General features: G+C 42.6%; 2 protein-coding genes across 3 annotated transcripts; both read left to right on the top strand.

Moving 5' to 3' along the window:
* Nucleotides 1–497: 497 nt before the first annotated feature.
* On the top strand, nucleotides 498–18,593 carry LOC110527411 (2-oxoglutarate receptor 1-like). Of its 2 annotated transcripts, none has more exons than XM_036982834.1 (2): nucleotides 498–728; nucleotides 17,265–18,593. In XM_036982834.1, exon 2 carries the CDS (start codon nucleotides 17,292–17,294, stop codon nucleotides 18,330–18,332), a length of 1,041 nt encoding a protein of 346 aa, XP_036838729.1. In that variant the 5' UTR covers nucleotides 498–728; nucleotides 17,265–17,291; the 3' UTR covers nucleotides 18,333–18,593. The 2 variants fall into 2 exon arrangements, with proteins under 2 accessions (XP_036838729.1, XP_021464337.1); XM_021608662.2 differs by lacking the exon at nucleotides 498–728 and adding an exon at nucleotides 14,970–15,208.
* LOC110527412 (2-oxoglutarate receptor 1-like) lies at nucleotides 9,026–12,329 on the top strand. The gene is made up of 2 exons (XM_036984414.1): nucleotides 9,026–10,204; nucleotides 12,218–12,329. The coding sequence occupies exons 1-2, from the start codon at nucleotides 9,189–9,191 to the stop codon at nucleotides 12,327–12,329; spliced, it is 1,128 nt and encodes a 375-aa protein (XP_036840309.1). The 5' UTR covers nucleotides 9,026–9,188.
* Nucleotides 18,594–26,553: the final 7,960 nt, after the last annotated feature.

Raw genomic sequence — 26,553 nt, 5'->3', positions numbered from 1 at the left:
GTCTGTCCTAGAGATTAAATGTAGGTGAACTTTACACCAAAACTCTAGAAACAAATTCCACATTCACCACAAAGAATATTAGGAGCATATGTTGTACTATTGTAAATGTGGGCATTTTCACTAGATCGTAACTTCCTCTAGATACCCTTTACATTCATGAGTTGAACTTGCACTGTAACATTACTAAATACTTACAACCACCACAGCTTTTGACCGTTTTCACCGGCATCCATTTCTAGTTCACTAATGTCCGTCATCAACATATATCAAGCATATCAACCTGCAGGCTGATGCCAAATGCAGGACATGTGACACTAAACCACTAGCACTGAGGGGGAATAACGCAGCTCGATGTACTCCACGTTATTCCTCCCTTTATTTAACTGCTGCACAGGAATGATGTACTGTACCCATAGTGAAGAGGAAGTAGTACTGTACTTCCCGTATATTTTCAATAGTTTCATGTCAAATACAGCTGAAATGGGATGTGAATTATTTCTTCAGAAAGGTTCTATGCAGAAGTCAATGAGCTAAGGCCCAACAAAGGCACAGTGCGTGACATGCTTGTGTTTTCCCGTAGTGGGGCCCAGACAGTGCTGTAGGAGGTTTAATGGAGCTGAAAGGAGGGACTAGAGGTGGCTGATGTATAAGAGAGAGGAGGAGGAGGAAAGTCTCAGACAGGATATCGTTGACTGAGGGAACAGCACTGACTGACTGACTGACTGACAGTAAGTTTCCATATTACTAACTGTGTCTCTAGCCTTGTTTATACCTGGTGCTAACATGCGCCTTTTTTTCTGATCTTATCCATATTCTGAATGTGCCCAAATTGTTAACGTTGCATCTACACACGGTATGTGTCTCCTATCCTTCCACTGTGTCTGCATTGTGACCAGATTCGCTGGTGCCTCCCAGTATGCAGATTATTTGACACATTTTTTCAAAATAAGATGTATTTATTTATTTTAAGACATGGTGTTACCTGTCAATGATTTTAGAGACCGGTATAGTGATGATTTAAATTATTTGACCATCCAGATCGGTTTATACTCGAATGATAATATCCAAATACACTGGGTCCCTGACTACCTCCGGAGGTGGTCAGGAAGATCTGATCACAGACAGATCACAATGCGTATTTCAATTGTCCACACCTGTCTAAAAATGTGGGCCCATTCCGAATGTGGACAAGACCAGGACAAAGGACGCATGTTAGAACCAGGTATAAACGGGGCTTATGACTCAATGTGTATAGTACAAAGAAATTCTAAGGAGGACTTTTTTTATTCTAGTCTGGCGTTGATCATACTTACTAGGTGGCGGCACATGTTACAGTATTTTCTGAAAGAAAGAATACATGAAGTGCAGAGTAAAAAAAGTAAGGAACAAGATGAGAAGGAATAATCAGACCTGATGTGTAAACTTTGCACTGGCATGGTGTAGATTTTTTTGTTTGTGTAGGCTGCCAGACAAACCTGACACTGTCTCACACCTTTTGTGATGATGGGAGCAGAGGGAAGTAGAAAGGGTACTTTTTCATTAGTATTTTTATGTTAGTAGAATAATTTTTGAATTTGAAATTGTTAGAGGCTAGTGTTGAAAAATTGAGGCTAAGTGACTGTATTAGAAATAGTAGTAGTAGTATCAGTATCAGTAGCAGTAGCAGAAGTAATAGCAGTAGTAGAGGCAGTAGTAGTATCAGTAGCAGTCGCAGTAGTAATAGCAGTAGTAGCACTAGCAGTAGCATTAGTAGTAGTAGCAGCAGCAGCAGCAGTAGCAGAAGTAGTAGCAGAAGTAGTAGCAGCAGTAGTAGCAGTAGTAGCAGCAGTAGTAGCACATATAATCAGTAACAGTAGCAGTAGTATCAGTATAATTAGTAGCATTAGAATTAGTAGCAGTAGCAGTAGTAGCAGTAGAATTAGTAGCAGTAGCAGTAGAATTAGTAGCAGCAGTAGTAGTAGCAGTAGAATGAGTAGCAGTAGTAGTAGCAGTAGAATTAGTAGCAGCAGCAGTAGTAGCAGCAGTAGCATTAGCAGTAGCATTAGTAGCAGTAGTAGCAGTAGCAGCAGCAGTAGTAGCAGCAGTAGTAGTGGTAGCAACAGCAGCAGTAGCATTAGCAGTAGTAGTAGTAGCAGCAGCAGCAGTAGCATAAGTAGTGATAGTAGTTGTAGCATTAGTAGTAGCAGCATTAGTAGCTGTAGCAGCAGTAGCAGGAGTAGTAGCAGTAGTAGCAGTAGCAGGAGTAGTAGCAGTAGTAGAAGTAGCAGTAGCAGCAGTAGCAGTAGTAGTCGTAGCAGTAGCAGCAGCAGCAGTAGTTGTAGTAGCAGTAACATTAATATTAGTAGCAGTAGCAGCAGCAGGAATAGTAATAGCAGTAGCAGGAATAGTAATAGTAATAGCAGTAGCAGCAGCAGCAGGAATAGGAATAGTAATAGCAGTAGCAGGAGCAGTAGCAGCAGGAATAGGAATAGTAATAGCAGTAGCAGGAACAGTAATAGTAATAGCAGTAGCAGCAGCAGCAGGAATAGGAATAGTAATAGCAGTAGCAGGAACAGTAATAGTAATAGCAGTAGCAGCAGCAGCAGGAATAGGAATAGTAATAGCAGTAGCAGTAGTTGTCGTAGCAGTAGCAGCAGCAGCAGTAGTTGTAGTAGCAGTAACATTAGTAGTAGTAGCAGTAGCAGCAGCAGGAATAGGAATAGTAATAGCAGTAGCAGTAGTTGTCGTAGCAGTAGCAGCAGCAGCAGTAGTTGTAGTAGCAGTAACATTAGTAGTAGTAGCAGTAGCAGCAGCAGGAATAGGAATAGTAATAGCAGTAGCAGGAATAGTAATAGTAATAGCAGTAGTTGTAGTAGCAGTAACATTAGTAGTAGTAGCAGTAGCAGCAGCGGGAATAGGAATAGTAATAGCAGTAGCAGTAGTTGCAGGAATAGTAATAGTAATAGCAGGAGCAGTAGCAGCAGCAGCATTAGCAGGAATAGTAATAGCAGTAGCGGTAGTAGCAGGAATAGTAATAGTAATAGCAGTAGCATACTCAGAAATGTGAGGACTACGGATCGTATCCATTTAATAGTAATCAGATGTATTACAGTTACACAATAGGAGTTTAATTAGAAAATGGTACACACCAGAAATCCTCATGATAAAAATAATACAAAATAAGTCTTAACGGCATAGAAAATTCACTACTATTACATACAAACGTACATCAGGAGATCGGTTTACCAATGACTCCATGATCAACGTTTAAACCCATCTTTTACTCTCCCAAGAGTGGCAAATCCCAGTATCTCCCATCATCTAATTACCGTCACTTTGCATTGCCCAAAACAATAACAACAAAAGGTATGAAACTCAACACCCATTCTCTAATCTAATCACCACAGCTCAACACTGTATGATAAGAGCACACCCCTGTGTCGCTCCTTTAACTATCTGCCGTCCGACCAACAGAGTAACACAGTGTCTCTGTAAATCCATAGCACTTACAGTACAATAACATATACCATAATTCATAGCTCTTTGTGAACTCTTGAAACAATGCAAACATGAATGTAATTCACACAGTAACATTCATTTCATAGATTCAAGTTGAATTAGTCTTCACCTCTCCTGGCTTCAGTGACCCTAGGACTTCTGTGGGAATGTCTCTTCATTGAGATTGCCACGGATAAGGTGTGTTTGACCCTTGTGGTAGTCCACAGATGGTCTGTCATTCAAACAATGCCATAAATCGTGATTGAGTCATCACACTGGGCTCCGGGCCAGCAAGTCGCTAGACGCTTCATCACTGGCCTTCATCATCGTTCACATTAGTTTACTCTCTCTATTTTCGACTACAATAATCCCCTGTTTGGAACCTCTGGGTTGGGAAAGAACCAGAGGTGCCATAGCGAAAGAAGTTGAAGTGGTCTTTCGAAGAGAGGTGATCCAATGTCTGCAATAGCAACACTGTACTAAAGTTATAGTTACCACAAGCTGGCTTGCCAAGACGCACGGGCGGTACACCCAGTCCCACCACGTGTATGCGTATATGGCTGAGGCAAGGGAGGCACTGGTCAGGATAGTTGAGGTCTTCTTGGCCAGGTTGACTATGACCTGGGAGTGTGCAAGATGGTAGCTGGAATCCTGCAGAAGCTCCTGAACCATGGCCATAGACTCCATCAGAGACCTGGTGCTCATCTCATAGGTATCCTCCCACCAGGGTGCAATAGTGTTCATGGTTACCCTGCCTAGAATATTCAGCTCTCCTATTGTGAAATCTTCAGTCACTTCCAAGCAGAAAGTGTGGTTAGCTGGACAGGTCAAGAAATAATTACAGTAATCTCGCTTATCACACGCCACTGGCTATGAGACACTAGGATGGCATGCAATGATCATACGTTCATCAATACAGTATCGTTAAAAGTTATAGATTGCAATGTATGTCAGAAGGTTAGTGTAGCTGGTGCATGAAGTCAGGCGCAGGATAGCAAAATGAGGGAGCAACGTACTTTACTCAAAAAATAAAGGCACAAGGTAAAACAAATACATTTGACCAATAACCAACGGTAAATATTACGCACGGGTGAACACAGCACCCTTTGAAAAACCAGCCATCATGAACTGAACAGAACATAGAAATAATCATGCAAATAATCATTAACGAGGGTTAAATACATGAACATGTAATTGGATAATGAAAACCAGATGTGTAGAAAATAAAGACAAAACCAATGGAAAATGAAAGATGGATCAGCAATGGCTAGAAGACCGGTGACGTCGACCGCCGAATGCCGCCTGAACAAAGAGAGGGCCCGACCTCGGTGGAAGTCGTGACAATGTATTACAGGTGCAAATTACATAACTTGAAGTCTCAGGACAACAAGACTAAGTTGTTAACAACGTATTGGTACCATTCACAAAAAAATAGCCAGCAAAGTGATCACATTTTATGATTTGGTCTTTAATGACCACCCACAAAGGGTGGAGCTCGAGTTGGAAATGTTTGGTCCGGAAAAATAAAAGGGAAAGTTAAATAAAAACAAATACAGCCAAAATATCCTCTAGAATTGTACATCACAGCAGCTAACAGTTCTGCATATAGAATATTCTGAATATTGTCTGACTTGAACCATTTCTCTAGTTCAAGTGAAACAATAAGGTTATTCAGCGCATGGCGTGGTGCCTTACCCAGGCAGAGATCCAATATCTCCTGCCGTGCAGCTGTGAACAAGTCCTGTGTGTAAGTTCTATAAGTTGTGTTCCACAGTGTGGGTTTAGACAAAAACCATGAGACTAAGCTTCAATAATGTCTCAGCTTCTGACTTGATGGCCTTGATGATACTATCAACACCAAGCGTCAGGTGCTGAAAACCAGTAACTACTTGATTTGAAATCCATGCAGTATATTGTCATTGTTTAGCCAGCTGATATGTCTTAGACATGGAAATTCCAGCCCAAAGAGGCCAGTCAAAGCTGTGATTAAGTCTACCCTTGTAACCTGAAATCAAATCCTCAATACGTGTCTTCAACCATGTGTGTTCTACCATTACTGCTACAATGAACCTGGAATGTTGCCAGAATATTAGATATGTTGTAGAACACATGAATCGTAACTAGACTAGTATCATGCAAAAGGGTTGTGTTAATGTTTTTTTTAACAGGACCAACTTTAGGGACTGGATATGGTTATGGACACTGTTGGATTGTGGTAACCGCATGTAGCACAGGAGGTTGGTGGCACCTTACTTGGGGAGGATGGGCACTTGGTAATGGCTGGAGCGGAATGAGTGGAAAAGTCTCAACAACATCAAACATGGTTTCCATGTGTTTTGTGCCATTCCATTAGCTCCGTTTCAGACATTATTATGAGTCGTCTCCCCCTCAGCAGCCTCCACTGACATGTAATGAAGTTAAAACAATACTTTGTTGACCATGAACAACTCTTTACATTTGTCCAGGCTGTTGAAATTAGCAGCACACGAACCAACACAGTATATACCCTCCCTGCAGTTTTGTCCAGACGAATGGTCTGGGTCTGCAGAGGTCACCTATGGGAAAAGACTGATTATACAATAACAATGTGCTGATGTGTCCTGTTATGATGTGCATCATGCTTGCACCTATATGTGACAGGAAGCAGATTCGTCATGTGGTAACACTTCTTGGGATTCATTGTTATAAACAGAATGAAGTGTGTTCAGTATGCCTTTGGGTGAATTTGTTTTATTCAATAACTGGAAACAGATTGTTATTTTGTGTTGGAAACAAATGCCAAGATTAAACTTGATATCTATGTGAATGAACAGAAAGTCATTGTCTATGCAGGCGGGAAGATGGCTGGGTCCTATGTTACAGCAGATCTGTGTGGCACAATTTGGTCCTGAGATAACCACAGAGGGCCATGTATCTATCTGTTCCTGTTACTCCTATGGATAAAGTGGAATCTGGTTGTTTGTGTATGGCCCACTATGCTTCCATACCAGAGCATGGTTAAGCTCTACTCACTGTCCGAACTAAATGTAGGTTGGTCCCATCACTCTCCTGGCCTCTGTGGTCCAGGGGACAACTACCACCAGCCTGTTCAGACAGAAATAGAAAAAAAAAACAGATTTGAAGCAGTTTGGGACCCCGCAAAGATTGATCTGGTTAGCCAACACACGTGCTGTCGTGTGCACAGATGTGTTCCTTGTGGGGATGCAACCTTGCAGGTTGAAGGGGGACGATATAGTCGATCTGCAAAGACTCCCAGGTACCCCTCGGTGGGTCTGACCTGGCGAGCCTTGTATGGCCAGGCCACCCCTGGTTAACAGAAGCACACACCAAGCAGGTCTTACACCAGTGGTCCACATTAGAAACCAAACCCGGCCACCAATAGAACTGCTTCACGAGTTGAGCTGTTTTATCAGAGGAAACAGGAGAATGCAGGATCGGACCGAGATGCAGCGTGGTAAGTGCTCATGGCGATTTATCAAAAACGACCTTAACACTGAAATACAAAACAATAAACGATGTGATGAAAACGAAAACCGAAACAGTACCGTGTGGCGACAAACACTCACACGGAAACAAACACCCACAAACCAACAGTGAAACCCAGGCTACCCAAGTATGATTCTCAATCAGAGACAACTAACGACACCTGCCTCTGATTGAGAACCACACTAGGCTGAACACAAAAACATACATAGACTGCCCACCCCAACTCACGCACTGACCATACCAAATAAAGACAAAAGGAAATAAAGGTCAGAACGTGACAGTACCCCCCCCCCCTAAAGGTGCGGACTCCGGCCGCAAAACCTGAACCTATAGCGGTGGGCCTGGGTGGGCGTCTGTCCGCGGTGGCGGCTCTGGCGCGGGACGTGGACTCCACCATAGTTTTAGTGCGCCTCTTAGCCCGCCTCCGTGGCCTCTTTAGAGTGGCGACCCTCGCCGCCGACCTTGGACTGGGGACCCACGCCATGGGTCCCGAATGGACGAGAGACTCCGTCACTGCCAGACGGACGAGAGACTCTAGCAGCTCAGGACAAACGGGAGACTCTAGCAGCTCAGGACAGGAGGTAGGCTCTGGCAGCGCTGGACAGGCAGGAGCACCTGTAGGCAGAAGACGGAGAGACAGCCTGGTGCGGGGGGGCTGCCACCGGAGGGCTGGTGCGTGGAGGTGGCACTGGATAGACCGTACCGTGCAGGCGCACTGGAGCTCTTGAGCACTGAGCCTGCCCAACCTTTCCTGGTTGAATGCTCCCGGTAGCCAGGCCAGTGCGGCGAGGTGGAATAGCCCGCACTGGGCTTTGCTGGTGAACCGGGGACACCATGCGTAAGGCTGGTGCCATGTACGCCGGCCCGAGGAGACGCACTGGAGACCAGATGCATAAAGCCGGCTTCATGGCACCTGGCTCGATGCCCGCTCTAGCCCGGCCAATACGAGGAGCTGGAATGTACCGCACCGGGTTATGCACACACACTGGGGAGACTGTGAGCTCCACCGCATAACACGGTGCCTGCCCGGTCCCTCTCTCTCCGGAAAGCCCGGGGAAGTTGGCGCAGGTCTCCTACTTGGCTTCACCACACTCCCCGTGTGCCTTTTTTGGGGCTGCCTCTCGGGCTTCCAGCCGCGCTGCCGTGCTGCCTCCTCATACCAGCGCCTCTCTGCCTTCGCTGCCTTCAGCTCTGCCTTGGGACGCCGATATTCCCCTGGCTGTGCCCATGGTGCTTTACTGTCCATAATCTCCTCCCAAGTCCAGGAGTCTTGTGTTCGCTGCTGCTACCCGTTACCACGCCGCTTGGTCCTTTTGCGGTGGGTGTTTCTGTTACGGCAGATTTCCTCTTCGTCTGAAGAGCAGTAAGGATCGGACCAAGATGCAGCGTGGTAAGTGTTCATGACGATTTAATAAAAACTAACTGAACACTGAAATACAAAACAATAAACGATGTGACAAAAACCCAAACAGTACGGTGTGGCGACAAACACTCACACGGAAACAAACACCCACAAACCAACAGTGAAACCCAGGCTACCTAAGTATGATTCTCAATCAGAGACAACTAACGACACCTGCCTCTGATTGAGAACCATACTAGGCTGAACACAAAAACCAACATAGAAAAACAAACATAGACTGCCCACCCCAACTCACACCCTGACCATACTAAATAAAGACAAAACAAAGGAAATAAAGGTCAGAACGTGACAGTCAGCAGTGAATCCCACTTCAAGTTAGCCTCTAATTCCCCATCAGAGACCACAACTATTTCTGATACTCCTTAAGATCCATAGCAGTAACACGAACTGCACTGACAGGTGTTGCATCTGTCAGAGTGAAATCCCCAGTATCACCCTGCTTAGCAAGTTTGTCAACAGCGCTGTTGTGTTCCTCATGCAATGAAGGGTCTTCAGTGATGTGTGCGCACACCTTCACGGCACCGTGGTTAAGGACAATCCTGAATTAATCATGAATAACGAAGAGTGAGAAAATTACAGACGTACAAATATCATACCCCCAAGACATGCTAACCTCTCACCATTACAATTACAGGGGAGGTTACGTTCCAAATCCAAAGCGCTGGAGTCCAGAGCAAAACAACGACAAATGTGTCACTGTCCCAATACTTTTGGAGCTCACTATATACGTATACAGTTATATAACTGTCTGTCTCTACTTGGGCTCCTCTTCTAGGCCTATAACAACACTCACAGCACGGTCATGTCTAGAACCATCTACAACGGGAACAAATCCGACGATAACTGCACCACTGTGGACACCCTGATGAAACACTACTACCTGCCCGTCATGTACAGCGTCATTTCCGCTGTGAGGCTGCTGGGTAACGTCACCTCCATCGCCATCTACCTGATCAAGCTACGACCCTGGAAGTCCAGCAGTATCATCATGTTCAACCTGGCGTTGACGGATCTTCTGTATGTTCTGAGTCTGCCTTTCATGGTCTACTACTACACCAACGGTGAATCCTGGACCCTGGGCGACTTCATGTGTCGCTTTCTGCGTTTCGGGTTCCACTTTAACCTATATGGTAGTATACTGTTTCTCACCTGTTTGGCTGTGTTTCGATATGTCGTGGCGGCGCATCCTCTGAGGGCGGCGCAGGTGCAGCAGAGGAGGTGGGGTATCTTGGCGTGCGCTGTGGTCTGGGCCATAGCTGTGGCAGAGATTGTGCCCATGCTCACCATGATCACCATGGAGACTAAAAACAACAAGACCCATTGTTTGGACTTTGCTAGCGGCGACCCGGCTGTCCTGTGGTGGTACGGCTGGCTGCTGACCGTGCTGGGCTACCTGCTGCCCCTGGTGGTGGTGGTGGTGTGTTACGCCGGTGTGGTCCGTGAACTAGCCAAGGGGCCCCACACCCACAACCCTTGCCGGGTACGGGTACGCCGCCTCAACGTACTGATCCTGGTGGTGTTTGTGGTATGCTTCCTGCCATACCACATCCTGAGGATCCTTAGAGTAGACACCAGGATGAAGCCTGAGTCGTCATGTATGCTGGTGCACTGGGTCCACACCGCTTATATCCTGTCCAGGCCCATAGCGGGGCTCAACACCTTCTTTAACCTGGCTCTGTACACCTTGGCCGGGGACAAGTTCCAGCAGGCCTTCCTCAGTGTGTTCCCCTGGGGTTCCTGGTGGACCAAGTTCAGGACTCACCTCAAAATCAGCCTGGCTGTCGTCAGTAAGCCCAGTAACACAGCTTCAGCCGAAAGGCCAGCAGCCACAGATATGGCATAAAATAAGGACATGAAATATAAAACAGTGTTCTGTTTCATTCTGTGTGGACATTACTACCATGGCAATATATTGTCCTTCAATATTGTATATACTGCACTGTGATCCTGTAAATAGAAAACCTTTTATCAGATTTTATTGTGCCAATATGAGGTTTACAACATTGATGGGGTATCTATAAATATATTAGATACTTGTAAAGAGTGACTTTATATGTACTGTATAGTCTAATTGATATTGCCATATCACTTTATTATAAATAAATGTTTAACAATCCAATATCTGTCTCAGAGCTCAGTGGGTATTTAATGCATTGTTCTGGCATGACTTGAGAGAAACAAGAACATGATACTTGGCCCAGGACCAGAAACATGTCAACATGATTCAGACACCAAATATTTTCACTTCTATACCCAGTGTTGGCACTCTTTCAGGTATGTATTTCTCACGTACTTAACGCAAGCAAAAATTTAATTGAGTCTAGGAACAAGGAACAGGTTGGCTAGGGACGAAAAGGAGTGGCTGGGCAGAAAGATTTCCTGCTGTTAAGTGACGTCTGTTTTACATCTTACATTATGGAGAATCACAGAACCACTTCCTAATGAGGTCACTGATTTTATTTATTTGTTATTTTACCAGGTAAGTTGACTGAGAACACGTTCTCATTTGCAGCAACGACCGGGGGAATGGTTACAGGGGAGTAGGTGGGGAAGAATGAGCCAATTGTAAACTGGGGATTATTAGGTGACCGTGATGGTTTGAGGGCCAGATTGGGAATTTAGCCAGGACACCGGGGTTAACACCTCTACTCTTACAATAAGTGCCATGGGATCTTTAATGACCTCATAGAGTCAGGACACCCGTTTAACCTCCCATCCGAAATCACTGCCCTGGGGCATTGGGATATTTTTTTAGACCAGAGGAAAGAGTGCCTCCTACTGACCCTCCAATACCACTTCCAGCAGCATCTGGTCTCCCATCCAGGAACTGACCAGGACCAACCCTGCTAAGCTTCAGAAGCAAGCCAGCAGTGGTATGCAGGGTGGTATGCTGATAATCAACTTTATGATCCTGTTTTTCCTCTGAAGGCTATTTACTACAGTATAATACATTATTAATGCAATTTGATTTCAACTAATTTCATCATTTGATAGTTTTAAATAGCTAACAAACTAGTGTCAGATTAGTGGTGCTTAAATGTTAATTTGAGGCTGTACTATTTGAATCCCACATCAAAGGGTGGTAATGTCCACTGTCCACCCTACCTTGTGGGAGTGCAGACCTAATTTCAGATTCAAAGCTGAAAGCAATTATCTAACGCAAAGAAACACTTGAGTGAACTCTCTGACAGTAAAAAAATACCTCTGTATAGTATCTTTCTACCATAACACAGTGAGAACAATATAGAAACTTGAATATGAATATAAATGAGTAGGCCTTTGTGTGTAACAAGATCCTCCTGTCTCTAGCTGCAATTGATTGTTGGCTTTTGTTTCTTGTCAACCTTTCAATCTCTTCCTCTACCGTTCCGGTAAACATTGTTGAAAAGCTCCTTATTTAGGGAAGATAAGATTTTGAATGGAAATACATTTTAGGTCCCATCGACAATAGAAAATCAAGTGTGTGTGTGTGTGTGTGTGTGTGTGTGTGTGTGTGTGTGCGTGCGTGCGTGCGTGCGTGCGTGCGTGCGTCGTGCTAAAGATATGGTGTGAGCTGCAGCTGTTTGTAGTCTATCATTCTAAGACCTGAGCATGTCAGACCATAGAGCTAGTGTAGAAGTCATTATTTTGATTATGGAACTACACATGGTTAAGTAAACAGTTATTCAAGCGTGACCGTAGTGAAAATAATGTTTTCTATGGGTTACATGTGAGCAGTGGAGGCTGCTGAGGGGAGGATGGCTCATAATGATGGCAGGAATGGAGTAAATGGAATGGTATCAAACACATGGTTTGTTCCTCATCACTGTATCTTCATTTTCCCTGTGTTAGGTACGAGGAGGACAAGAAGGAATGGAGCGGGATGCTGAGGGAGATGCTTTACGCCGCTGGCTCCTCCTGCGTAGCCATGCGCCTCAATGCTGCCAAGATGCCCAAACTCTAGACCCTTGTTGCCCTGTCATATTTCCCCATGATGCCCTCTGTCTGCCTGGATTACCACCATCTTCTCTGGGTTGTCTTTCCATTTCAGTAATAGAGGGGGTGTCACCGTCACATGACAACTCAAATGTGGACTCTTATTGGTTGATTGTGTTGAGTTTCAAATAGTCTATTTATGATCTCAGGTGAATTTCGGTACAATATAAACAACATCTACTTTGCGTCAGTGAAGACCGCATCAGTATATTAGTTTCCCTCACTATAGAGTAACCCACAATGTGTATTTAGCTAGCTTTTTTGTAAAATAAACATTTGTTAAAATACTCCTGTTATGGTTGATTTGAATTTGGAGTAACAGTAGTCGCCATTTTTCATGGCTAGTTTAGTTTAAGGATTAACCTCTTTTTTTCCATTTTTGACCTAAAATGACATACCCAAATTTAACTTCCTGTAGCTCAGGCCCTGAAGCAAGGATTTGCATATTCTTGGTACCATTTGAAAGGAAACACTTTGCAGTTTATGGAAATGTGAAAGGAATGTAGTAGAATATAACACAATAGTTCTTGTAAAAGATAATACAATGAAAAAAACAACTGTTCTAATGTTTTTTTCGTACCATCTTTTTTGAAATGCAAAAGAAAGGCCATAATGTATTATTCCAGCCCAGGTGCAATTTAGATTTTGGCCACTAGATGGCAGCGGTGTAGGTTCAAAGTTTTAGACTGATCCAAAGAACCAATGCATTTCTGGTCAAAATGTTGTATCAAGACTGCCCAAATCTGCCTAATTTGATTATTAATAACTTTTCATGTTCAAAATTGTGTGCTCTCCTCAAACAATAGCATGGTATTCTTTCACTGTAATAGCTACTGTAAATTGGACAGTGCAGTTAGATTAACAAGAATTTAGGCTTTCTGCCAATATCAGATATGTCTTTGTCCCGGGAAATGTTCTTGTTACTTACAACCTCATGCTAATCACATTAGCCTATGTTAGCTCATCCGTCCCGTGGAAGGGACACCGATCCCGATTAAATATTTGTCTGCGAATAGCACACATTTTATACTAGATTCAAGTCTAAGATATGGTAAATAAGGAAAATAAATATAGGTGTGAGCCGGTTCGTAAAGTAAAAACAAACAGGTTAAACATCAACTCATTGGCAGGTTTAAACAACTGTCCTGCATTATGCATACACAATGTACACCACAGTATGTGTCATACCAACACTGTAGGTCCCTAAAGATTTCCACAGTAGATTTGACATACAGGAGGTTGATCTCCGTTACCCACAGTGGTGGAAAAAGTACCCTATTGTCATACCTTAGTAAAAGTATAAATCACTTCAAATTCCTTATATTAGGCAAACCAGATGGTACAATCCTCTTTCTTTACAGATAGCCAGTTGCACTCTCCAAAACGCAGAAATAATTTACAAGCAATGCATTTCTATTTCGTGAGTCCGCCAGATCAGAGGCAGTAGGGATGACCAGGGATGTTCTCGTGATAAGTGTGTGAATTCGACCATTTTCCTGTCCTGCTAAGCATTCAAAATGTAATGATTAATTTTGGGTGTGTAAAAAGTGTATTATTTTCTTTAGGAATGCAGTGAAGTAAAAGTTATCAAAAATATAAATAGTAAAGTACAGATACACCCAAAAACTACTTAAGTAGCACTTTAAAGTATTTTTACTTAAGTACTTTACACCCCTGGTGACCCCGAACTAGAAATCTCTATGTTACCTAGTCTGTCCTAGAGATTAAATGTAGGTGAACTTTACACCAAAACTCAAGAAACAAATTCCACATTCACCACAAAGAATATTAGGAGCATATGTTGTACTATTGTAAATGTGGGCATTTTCACTAGATCGTAACTTCCTCTAGATACCCTTTACATTCATGAGTTGAACTTGCACTGTAACATTACTAAATACTTACAACCACCACAGCTTTTGACCGTTTTCACCGGCATCCATTTCTAGTTCACTAATGTTTGTCATCAACATATATCAAGCATATCAACCTGCAGGCTGATGCCAAATGCAGGACATGTGACATAAATCAGTACAGTAACACTAAGCCACTAAACCTGTAACGATTTTCATTGGTGGAAGAAGGAGTAGACCAAAGCGCAGGGTGGTACGTGTTCATGATGCCTTTAATAAACTGAACACTAAATACAAACGAACAGAAGAATAAAGGAAAACCGAAACAGTGTGGAGTTTACAGTTTCCCGTATGGTGAAAACACTGAAACGGAAAATAATCACCCACAACTCAAAATGGGAAAACAGGCTACCTAAGTATGGCTCTCAATCAGAGACAACGATAGACACCCTCATCTGATTGAGAACCATACCAGGCCAAACACATAGAAAAAGAAAACCTAGACCTACAACATAGAATACCAACCCACATCACACCCTGACCAAACTAAAAATAGAAACATACAAAGCAATCTACGGTCAGGGCTTGAACTGAGGGGGAATAACGCAGCTCGATGTACTCCACGCTATTTCTCCCTTTATTTAACTGCTGCACAGGAATGATGTACTGTACCCATAGTGAAGAGGAAGTAGTACTGTACTTCCCGTATATTTTCAATAGTTTCATGTCAAATACAGCTGAAATAGGATCTGAATTCTTTGTGAATAAGGGTTCTATGCAGAAGCCAATGAGGTAAGGCCCAACAAAGGCACAGTGCGTGACATGCTTGTGTTTTCCCGTAGTGGGGCCCAGACAGAGCTGTAGGAGGTTTAATGGAGCTGAAAGGAGGGACTAGAGGTGGCTGATGTATAAGCGAGAGGAGGAGGAGGAAAGTCTCAGACAGGATATCGATGACTGAGGGAACAGCACTGACTGACTGACTGACTGACTGACAGTAAGTTTCCATATTACTAACTGTGTCTCTAGCCTTGTTTATACCTGGTGCTAACATGCGTCTTTTTTTCTGATCTTATCCATATTCTGAATGTGCCCAAATTGTTAACGTTGCATCTACACACGGTATTAAAATGTGTCTCCTATCCTTCCACTGTGTCTGCATTGTGACCAGATTCGCTGGTGCCTCCCAGTATGCAGATTATTTGACACATTTAAAAAAAAAATGTATTTATTTATTTTAAGACATGGTGTTACCTGTCAATTATTTTAGACCAGGACAAAGGACGCATGTTAGAACAAGGTATAAACGGGGCTTCTGACTCAATGTGTATAGTACAAAGAAACTCTAAGGATGATTTTTTAGATTCTAGTCTGGCGTTGATCATACTTACTAGGTGGCTGCACATGTTACATTATTTTCTGAAAGAAAGAATACATGAAGTGCAGAGTAAAAATGTAAGTAACAAAATGAGAAGGAATAATCAGACCTGAGATGTAAACTTTGCACTGGCATGGTGTGGATTTTTTTGTTTGTGTAGGCTGCCAGACAAACCTGACACTGCCTCACACCTTTTGTGATAATGGGACCAGAGGGAACTAGAAATAATCATTTTGAATTAGTATTAGTAGTATAAGTTTTAAAGTTGAAATTGTTAGAGGCTAGTGTTGAAAAGGTGAGGGTAAGTGACTGTTTTAGAAATAGTAGTAGTAGTAGTAGTAGTAGCAGTAGTAGTAGCAGAAGTAGTAGTAGTAGTAGTAGTAGCAGCAGTAGCAGTACTAGTAGTAGTAGCAGTAGTAGTAGTAGTAGTAGTAGCAGCAGTAGCAGTACTAGTAGTAGTAGCAGTAGTAGTAGCAGAAGCAGTATTAGTAGTAGTAATAGTAGTAGTAATAGTGTTGACTGTGGTAGAAGTAGGCCTAAAAGCAGTGAAAGTTACTGTTGGTGGGTTCTACAGTCCTGGATAGTTTCATCAAAATTGTAAGTGTGCCTTGAATTCTAAATAAATCACAGACAGTGTCACCAGCAAAGCACCCCCACACCATCACACCTCCTCCTCCATGCTTCACGGCGGGAACAATATATGCAGAGATCATCCATTCACCTATTCTGCATCTCACAAAGACACAGGGTTGGAAAAATACATCTCAAATTTGGACTCATCAGACCAAAGGACAGATTTCCACCGGTCTAATGTCCATTGCTCGTGTTTCTTTGCCCAAGCAAGTCTATTCTTCTTATTGGTGTCCTTTTTGTAGTGGTCTCTTTGCAGATATTTGACCATGAAATCCTGATTCACCTCTGAACAGTTGATGTTGAGATGTGTCTGTTACTTGAACTCTTTGAACCATTTATTTGGGCTGCAGTTTCTGAGGCTGGTAACTCTAATGACCTTATCCTCTGGTAACTCTAATGAACTTATCATCTGCAGCAGAGGTAACTCTGGGTCTTCCATTCCTGTGGAGGTCCTCATGAGAGTCAGTTTCATCATAGCGCTTGGTGGCTTTTGCGACTGCACTTGAAGAAAATGTTCAGATTGAATGACCTTCATTTCTTAAAGTAATGATAGACTGTCATTTCTCTTTGCCTTTTTGAGGTGTTCTTGACATTAACTTGTACTCAGTCTTTTGCCAAATAGGGCTATCTTCTGTTAACCACCTCTACCTTGTCACACACAACTGTTTGGCTCAAACGCATTAAGAAGGAAAGAAATACCACAAATTAACTTTTAATAAGGCACACCTGAAATGCAATCTAGGTGACTACCTCATGAAGCTAGTTGAGAGAATGCCAAGAGTGTGCAAAGCTGTCATCATGGCAAAGTGTGGCTAATTTGAAGAATCTGAAATATACAATTTATTTTGATTTGTTTAACACTTTTTGGTTACTACATGATTCAGTGTGTTTTTTAATAGTGTTGATGTCTTCACTATTATTCTACAATGTGGAAAATAGTAACATAAAGAAAAACCTTTGAATGAGTAGGTGTGTCCAAACTTTTGACTTGTATTGTATATAATTATATAACTGTTTGTCTCTACTTGGGTTCCTCTTCTAGGCCTATAACAACACTCACAGCACGGTCATGTCTAGCGCCATCTACAACGGGAACAAATCCGACGATAACTGCACCAATGTGGACACCCTGATGAAACGCTACTACCTGCCCGTCATGTACAGCATAATTTTCGTTGTGGGGCTGCTGGGTAACGTCACCTCCATCGCCATCTACCTGATCAAGCTACGACCCTGGAAGTCCAGCAGTATCATCATGTTCAACCTGGCGTTGACGGATCTTCTGTATGTTCTGAGTCTGCCTTTCATGGTCTACTACTACACCAACGGTGAATCCTGGACCCTGGGCGACTTCATGTGTCGCTTTCTGCGTTTCGGGTTCCACTTTAACCTATATGGTAGTATACTGTTTCTCACCTGTTTGGCTGTGTTTCGATATGTCGTGGCGGCGCATCCTCTGAGGGCGGCGCAGGTGCAGCAGAGGAGGTGGGGTATCTTGGCGTGCGCTGTGGTCTGGGCCATAGCTGTGGCAGAGATTGTGCCCATGCTCACCATGATCACCATGGAGACTAAAAACAACAAGACCCATTGTTTGGACTTTGCTAGCGGCGACCCGGCTGTCCTGTGGTGGTACGGCTGGCTGCTGACCGTGCTGGGCTACCTGCTGCCCCTGGTGGTGGTGGTGGTGTGTTACGCCGGTGTGGTCCGTGAACTAGCCAAGGGGCCCCACACCCACAACCCTTGCCGGGTACGGGCACGCCGCCTCAACGTACTGATCCTGGTGGTGTTCGTGGTATGCTTCCTGCCATACCACATCCTGAGGATCCTTAGAGTAGACACCAGGATGAAGCCTGAGTCGTCATGTATGCTGGTGCGCTGGGTCCACACCGCTTATATCGTGTCCAGGCCCATAGCGGGGCTCAACACCTTCTTTAACCTGGCTCTGTACACCTTGGCCGGGGACAAGTTCCAGCAGGCCTTCCTCAGTGTGTTCCCCTGGGGTTCCTGGTGGACCAAGTTCAGGACTCACCTCAAACTCAGCCTGGCTGTCGTCAGTAAGCCCAGTAACACAGCTTCAGCCGAAAGGCCAGCAGCCACAGATATGGCATGAAATATAGTACAGTGTTCTGTTTAATTCTGTGTGGACATTACTATCATGGCAATATATTTTCCTTCAATAGTTTATATACTGCACTGTGATCCTGTAAATAGAAAACCTTTTATCAGATTTTATTATGCCATTATGAGGTTTACAACATTGATGTGGTTTCTATAAAAATATTATATACTTGTAAAGAGTGACTTTATATGTACTGTATAGTCTAATTGCTATTGCCATATCACTTCATTATAAATAAACGTTCAACACATTTGATGCATGACTTGAGAGAAACAAGAACATGATACACTTGACCCAGGACCAGAAACATGTCAATATGATTCAGACACCAAATGTTTTCACTTCTATACCCAGTGTTGGCACTCTTTCAGGTATGTGTTTCTCACGTACTTAACGCAAGCAAAAATGAAATTAGAGTCTAGGAACAAGGAACAGGTTGGCTAGGGACGAAAAGGAGTGGCTGGGCAGAAAGATTTCCTGCTGTTAAGCGACGTCTGTTTTACATCTTACATTATGGAGAATCACAGAACCACTTCCTAATAAGGTCACTGATAATCAACTCTATGATCCTGCTTTTCCTCTGAAGGCTATTTACTATAATATTTTATTCATCTAATTTGATTTCAACTAATTTCATCATTTGATAGTATCAAATAGCTAACAAACTAGTGTCAGATTAGAGGTGCTTAAATGTTAATTTGAGGCTGTACTATTTGAATCCCACATCAAAGGGTGGTAATGTCCACTGTCCACCCTACCTTGTGGGAGCCCAGACCTCATTTCAGATTCAAAGCTGAAAGCAATTATCTAACGCAAAGAAACACTTGAGTGAACTCTCTGACAGTAAAAAAAGACCTCTGTATAGTATCTTGCTACCATAACACAGTGAGAACAATATAGAGGAGTGATAGGCTAGGATAGAAACGTGAATATGAATATAAATGAGTAGGCCTTTGCGTGTAACAAGTTCCTCCTGTCTCTAGCTGCAATTGATTGCCGGCTGTTGTTTCTTGTCAACTTTTCAATCTCTTCCTCTACCGTTCCGGTAAACATTGTTGAGAAGTTCCTTTGATGAATACCCCATGTCATTAGAAGCAGTGTTTAATGCATTTGAACCTTTCGAGAATGCACAGGCGTATTCCAACAGGAGCATGTGGTCTCCTATCATAGTATCTACTGTCATTCAGAGGTGTTCAGATGTACAGATTAGTGCTGTGTTGCACACTGACTGGGAACCAGGAAGTAACTGTCTCTGTCTGGTAAACCCTCTCCTGTCTGGTAAACCTGTCTCTTCCTTCCTCCACACCTCCCTCTCTATCTGTATAATTTCATGTTTCTCGATTAACCACTTGTCTTTCTATTAGCACACGCCCTTCCCATATAAGTCAACTGGAATGTAAGTTGACAAAGCCACTGTTTTAGAGGTGTCTCTACAGGCCACAGCTACTTTTCTATTTAAAATATATATATATATAATTCCCAAACATCAATTCTACATAATATGTTGAATATGACATAAGTGTACTGAGTATAAGGACTCCATGTGGTTCAGGGCTGTCTTCATTTCAATGTATATTTAAGGTAAATTAGTCAACCCGAACAACCGGAATGGCCCATTTCAATCAACAGTGAGAGATCTTCTTCAGAAATGAGGAGTGATTGGATTGTTTGTTCTTTAGAAATGATGTCACCAAACGATTCTACTGAGTGCCATATGTCATATCCCTTTATGCGTCACTGTAACGAGTGCGCTGAGAGTCGGGAAGCAAGTACAGGGAGTGAGTGAGTGTTTTAATAAATAAACAAACCACAAACAACGCACTGACACGAAACAGAGTCAAAAACACCTGAGGAAAGAACCAAGGGGAGTGACAGATAGAGGGAAGATAATCAAGGAGGTGATGGAGTCCAGGTGAGTGTCATGAGGCGCTGGTGTGCTTGACGATGGTGACAGTTGTGCGGGATAATCAGCAGCCTGATGACCTAGAGGCCGGAGAAGGAGTATACGTGACAGTCACTAACCATTTCACAGTGCTCTCTCATGTTAATGATTCTAAAAGTGAAAGAGCTCCTATGGTTAGAACAAGTGCCATTTGGGGAAGCAATGGACTTGACACTGAGGTTAATTTTGGTCTGAATTCTTGCAACAATGGATTTCTACTGGGATCACACTGCTTTTCAAAAAAAGCTTCACATCCTAAGTGTTATTCACAGTAGTGCATGGTATTAGTTATGGAGAAAAACAACTTATCTCACTGTTGCTGGGTTCCCTTGATAAGACATAATGATGGTTGTACAATTATGGGAGTAAGAACACACGGACTTCCTCCTCCTCCTCCTCCTCCTCCTCCTCTTCCTCCCCTCCCTCCTACTTCTCCATACATACAGTTGAAGTCAGAAGTTTACATACACCTTAGCCAAATACATTTAAACTCAGTTTTCACAATTCCCGACATTTAATCCTAGTAAAAATTCCCTGTCTAAGGTCAGTTAGGATCACCACTGTCACGTCCTAATCTTAGTTCCTTTTTATGTCTCTATTTTAGTTTGGTCAGGGCGTGAGTTGGGGTGGGCATTCTATGTGTTGTTCTATGTTTTTGTATTTCTGTGTTTGGCCTGGTATGCCTCCCAATCAGAGGCAGCTGTTTATCGTCGTCTCTGATTGAGAACCATACTTAGGCAGCCTGTTTTCCTACTATGGGTTGTGGGTAGTTGTTTTGTGTTTCTTCACCTTACAAAACTGTTGGTTCACGTTGTAATAAATTAAACATGGACACGTACCACGCTGCATTTCTATCCTACTCCTCCTCAGAAAAGTAGGAAAACCGTTACAACCACTTTATTTTAAGAATGTGAAATGTCAGAACAATAGTAGAGAAGGATTTACTTCAGCTTTTATTTCTTTCATCACATTCCCAGTGGGTCAGAAGTTTACATATACTTATTTGGTAGCATTGCCTTTAAATTGTTTAACTTGGGTCAAACGTTTCGGGTAGCCTTCCACAAGCTTCCTACAATAAGTTGGGTGAATTTTGGCCCATTCCTCCTGACAGAGCTGGTGAGTCAGGTTTGTAGACCTCCTTGCTCCACACTTTTTCCGTTCTGCCCACACATTTTCTATGGGATTGAGATCAGGGATTTGTGATGGCCACTCCAATACCTTGACTTTGTTGTCCTTAAGCCATTTTGCCACAACTTTGGAAGTATGCTTGGGGTCATTGTCCATTTGGAAGACCCATTAGCGACCAAGCTTTAACTTCCTGACTGATGTCTTGAGATGTTGCTTCAATATATCCACATAATTTTCCTTCCTCATGATGCCATCTATTTTGTGAAGTGCACCAGTCCCTCCTGTAGCAAAGCACCCCCACAACATGATGCTACCACGACCATGCTTCACAGTTGGGATGGTGTTCTTCGGCTTGCAAGCCTCCCCCTTTGTCCTCCAAACATAACACTGGTCATTATGGCCAAACAATTCTATTTTTGTTTCATCAGACCAGAGGACATTTCTCCAAAAAGTACGATCTTTGTCCCCATGTACGGTTACAAACTGTCGTCTGGCTTTTTTATGGCAGTTTTGGAGCAGTGGCTTCTTCCTTGCTGAGCGGCCTTTCAGGTTATGTCGATATAGGACTCGTTTTACTCTGGATATAGATACTCTTGTACCTGTTTCCTCCACCATCTTCACAAAGTCCTTTGTTGTTGTTCTGGAGGGTAGTGAGGTCTGCACAACGCATCACCGGGGGCAAACTACCTGCCCTCCAGGACACCTACACCACCCGATGTCACAGGAAGGCCATAAAGATCATCAAGGACATCAACCACCCGAGCCACTGCCTGTTCACCCCGCTATCATCCAGAAGGCGAGGTCAGTACAGGTGCATCAAAGCTGGGACCGAGAGACTGAAAAACAGCTTCTATCTCAAGGCCATCAGACTGTTAAACAGCCATCACTAACACTGAGTGGCTGCTGCCAACACACTGACACTGACTCAACTCCAGCCACTTTAATAATGGGAATTGATGGGAAATGATGTAAATATATCACTAGCCACTTTAAACAATGCTACCTTATATAATGTTACATACCCTACATTATTCATCTCATATGCATACGTATATACTGTACTCTATATCATCGACTGTATCCTTATGTAATACATGTATCACTAGCCACTTTAAACTATGCCACTTTGTTTACATACTCATCTCATTTGTACATACTGTACTCGATACCATCTACTGTATCTTGCCTATGCTGCTCTGTACCATCACTCATTCATATATCCTTATGTACATATTCTTTATCCCCTTACACTGTGTACAAGACAGTAGTTTTGGAATTGTTAGTTAGATTACTTGTTATTACTGCATTGTCGGAACTAGAAGCACAAGCATTTCGCTACACTCGCATTAACATCTGCTAACCATGTGTATGTGACAAATAAAATTTGATTTGATTTGGAATTAATTTGCACTTTTTGCACCAAAGTACGTTCATCTCTAGGAGACAGAACGTGTCTCCTTCCTGAGCGGTATGGCGGCTCCGTGGTCCCATGGTGTTTATACTTGCGTACTATTGTTTGTACAGATGAACACGGTACCTTCAGGCATTTGGAAATTGCTCCCAAGGTTGAGCCATACTTGTGGAGGTCTAGAATTATTTTCAAGGTCTTGGCTGATTTCTTTTGATTTTCCCATGATGTCAAGCAAAGAGGCACTGAGTTTGAAGGTCGGCCTTGAAATTCATCAAAAGCTTCTAAAGCCATGACATCATTTTCTGGAATTTTCCAACCTGTTTAAAGGCACAGTCAATTTAGCGTATGTAAACTTCTGACCCATTGGAATTGTGATACAGTGAATTATAAGTGAAATGATCTGTTTGTAAACATTTGTTGAAAAAATTACTTGCGTCATGCACAAAGTAGGTGTCCTAACCGACTTACCTAAACTATAGTTTGTTAACAATACATTTGTGGAGTGGTTGAAAAATGGCTTTTAATGACTCCAACCTAAGTGTATGTAAACCTCCGACTTCAACTGTAGATCACTGGTTCTGTTCTCTCTTCATCACATCACACCAGCCTCTCTGGTGTGTAGAAATCCCCAGGGTGACTATGTACCCAGATGAAGGAGAACGGTATTCAGACAGCCTACTCTTTATTGTGCTGTGTTGGAGTCAAGCTCAATGGCACTTTAAACACTTCATTTCACCCTGAACTGCCTGTAACCAAAACTAATGGCTAACAGCTGCTCTACACCACCATGACGTAAGAAGGCTCTAATTGGTTCAGACAGCCAGCCTATTGTGCCCCCCCCCCCGGTGTTTATTTCTAACATCTTAAACAGAGTTCCATCACACAGTGTGTGAGTGTGTCTACGTGTTTGTGTGAGTGTTTGTGTGTCTACGTGTTTGTGTGAGTGTTTGTGTGTCTACGTGTTTGTGTGAGTGTTTGTGTGAGTGTGTCTACGTGTTTGTGTGAGTGTGTCTATGTGTTTGTGTGAGTGTTTGTGTGAGTGTTTGTGTGAGTGTTTGTGTGAGTGTGTCTACGTGTTTGTGTGAGTGTTTGTGTGAGTGTTTGTGTGTGTGTTTGTGTGTGTGTTTGTGTGAGTGTTTGTGTGTGTGTTTGTGTGAGTGTTTGTGTGAGTGTTTCTGTGAGTGTTTGTGTGAGTGTGTCTACGTGTTTGTGTGTGTGTTTGTGTGTGCGCGTTTGTGTGTGTGTTTGTGTGTGTGTTTGTGTGAGTGTTTGTGTGTGTGTTTGTGTGTGTGTTTGTGTGAGTGTTTGTGTGAGTGTGTCTACGTGTTTGTGTGAGTGTTTGTGTGTGTGTTTGTGTGAGTGTTTGTGTGAGTGTGTCTACATGTTTGTGTGAGTGTTTGTGTGAGTGTTTGTGTGAGTGTGTCTACGTGTTTGTGTGAGTGTTTGTGTGTGTGTGTGTGTGTTTGTGTGTGTGTTTGTGTGAGTGTTTGTGTGAGTGTTTGTGTGAGTGTTTGTGTGAGTGTTTGTGTGAGTGTTTGTGTGAGTGTGTCTACGTGTTTGTGTGAGTGTTTGTGTGTGTGTGTGTGTGAGTGTGTCTACGTGTTTGTGTGAGTGTTTGTGTGTGTGTGTGTGTGTTTGTGTGTGTGTTTGTGTGAGTGTTTGTGTGTGTGTGTGTGTGTGTGTGTTTGTGTGTGCGCGTTTGTGTGTGTGTTTGTGTGTGTGTTTGTGTGAGTGTTTGTGTGTGTGTTTGTGTGTGTGTTTGTGTGAGTGTTTGTGTGAGTGTGTCTACGTGTTTGTGTGAGTGTTTGTGTGTGTGTTTGTGTGAGTGTTTGTGTGAGTGTGTCTACATGTTTGTGTGAGTGTTTGTGTGAGTGTTTGTGTGAGTGTGTCTACGTGTTTGTGTGAGTGTTTGTGTGTGTGTGTGTGTGTGTTTGTGTGTGTGTTTGTGTGAGTGTTTGTGTGAGTGTGTCTACGTGTTTGTGTGAGTGTTTGTGTGAGTGTTTGTGTGTGCGCGTTTGTGGATTTGACAGGGAAGGCGTGCGAAGAGAACTGGATGTCATCAAGACTTCTCTTTGTCATGAATAACAATGTGAACAGAAGCAGAAAAAAAGACAGATTTTGGAAAGCTTGGAAATCAGTGGTATGCTGCGTACATTTAATGAACAGCTTTCCTACAGGTGAACGTCTTGAATACCATCATACTGAACATACTAACTCATAGTTGGAAAGCAAACTTACAAGGTAAACTAATACAAGTCCTGTCCTAAATAACCAAAGTATGGGAGGGTGGTTAATGAATCCTTTATTGTGTTATTTACTATCGTATCTTACTTTAGATATCATGAGCAAGTCCTAGGTTGCAAAGCTACCGCTAATTCACCAAAGTTACTGGAATTTTCAGTCATTTTGGTAATTAAAATGTAATCTTTGGTAAATATGGTCATTTACTCGAATAACTTAAAAAATATATATTCATATATGTATACATTTTTTATATCTGTGTCCATATTGTCCATGACTTTCTAGTGTATAGACCATATCGTTCAAGAGGAAATAAATAGCCTAATTAATGAAAAAAAGCATCTAATCAAGAATGGCATTATTTTCATTTAACTCTGCAACTCTTCCAACTATTGACTTTTTTCACAACTGCTACCAGTTTGGCGCCAAAACAGTTACAACAAAGACAGAAAAGTGTGTAAAAAAAATATAAAGGTGTTTTATGCTGAAACCCTCATATTAAACACCAATGGCATTCACTAAGTTGATGGTTTATATTTGGATAATATTTTACAGATTTTTCATTCAATTTCTTATTTTAAAATCTTATGTGATTATTTTATAAATTTTACATGTGATAAGGCCACATAGAGGGCCATATATACTTACAGACACCTGTGATAAACTGAAGTACCCAAAATGACCTGTAGATGTCATCTGATAAAATACAAAAAAAAAGCTAACAAAATTCTGGTAGTTTACTGGTAAACTTTGAAAGTTTCCAGTATTATACAGTACTGTGCAAACGTTTTAGGCAGGTGTGAAAAATTCTGTAAAGTAAGAATGCTTTCAAAAATAGACATGTTAATAGATTATATTTATCAATTAACAAAAATGCAAAGTGAGTGAACAGAAGAAAAATCTACATCAAATCAATATTTGGTGTGACCACCCTTTGCCTTCAAAACAGCATCAATTCCTCTAGGTACATTTGCACACAGTTTGAAGGAGCTCAGCAGGTGGTTGGCCCAAACATCTTGGAGAACTAACCACAGTTCTTCTGTGGATTTAGGCAGCCTCAGGTGCTTCTCTCTTCATGTAATCCCAGACAGACATGATGATGTTGAGATCAGGGCTCTGTACCATCACTTCCATGACTCCTTGTTCTTCTTTACGCTGAAGATAGTTCTTAATGACTTTCACAGCATGTTTGGGGTCGTTGTCATGCTGTAGAATACATTTGGGGCCAATCAGATGCCTCCCTGATGGTATTGCATGATAGATAAGTATCTGCATGTCCTTCTCAGCATTGAGGAGACCATTAATTCTGACCCAATCCCCAACTCCATTTGCAGAAATGCAGCCCCAAACCTCCACCATGCTTCACTGTTGCCTGCAGACACACATTCGTGATCCGCTCTCAGCACTTCGGTGAACAAACTGCCTTCTGCTACAGCCAAATATTTCACATTTTGACTCATCAGTCCAGAGCACCTGCTGCCATTTTTCTG

The sequence above is a fragment of the Oncorhynchus mykiss genome, chromosome 7 (genome assembly GCF_013265735.2).
Source record: "Oncorhynchus mykiss isolate Arlee chromosome 7, USDA_OmykA_1.1, whole genome shotgun sequence".
NCBI lineage: Eukaryota > Metazoa > Chordata > Actinopteri > Salmoniformes > Salmonidae > Oncorhynchus > Oncorhynchus mykiss.
Note: the sequence above shows the minus strand (reverse complement) of the source record. Positions and strands in the feature narration are given on the sequence as shown.

Excerpts from the sequence above, each read along its gene's own strand:
- LOC110527412 (XM_036984414.1), top strand. The coding sequence starts at position 9,189 with ATGTCTAGAACCATCTACAACGGGAACAAATCCGACGATAACTGCACC. Across the intron at positions 10,205-12,217 it reads AACACAGCTTCAGCCGAAAG|GTACGAGGAGGACAAGAAGG; the intron begins GCCAGCAGCCAC and ends TCCCTGTGTTAG.
- LOC110527411 (XM_036982834.1), top strand. The coding sequence starts at position 17,292 with ATGTCTAGCGCCATCTACAACGGGAACAAATCCGACGATAACTGCACC.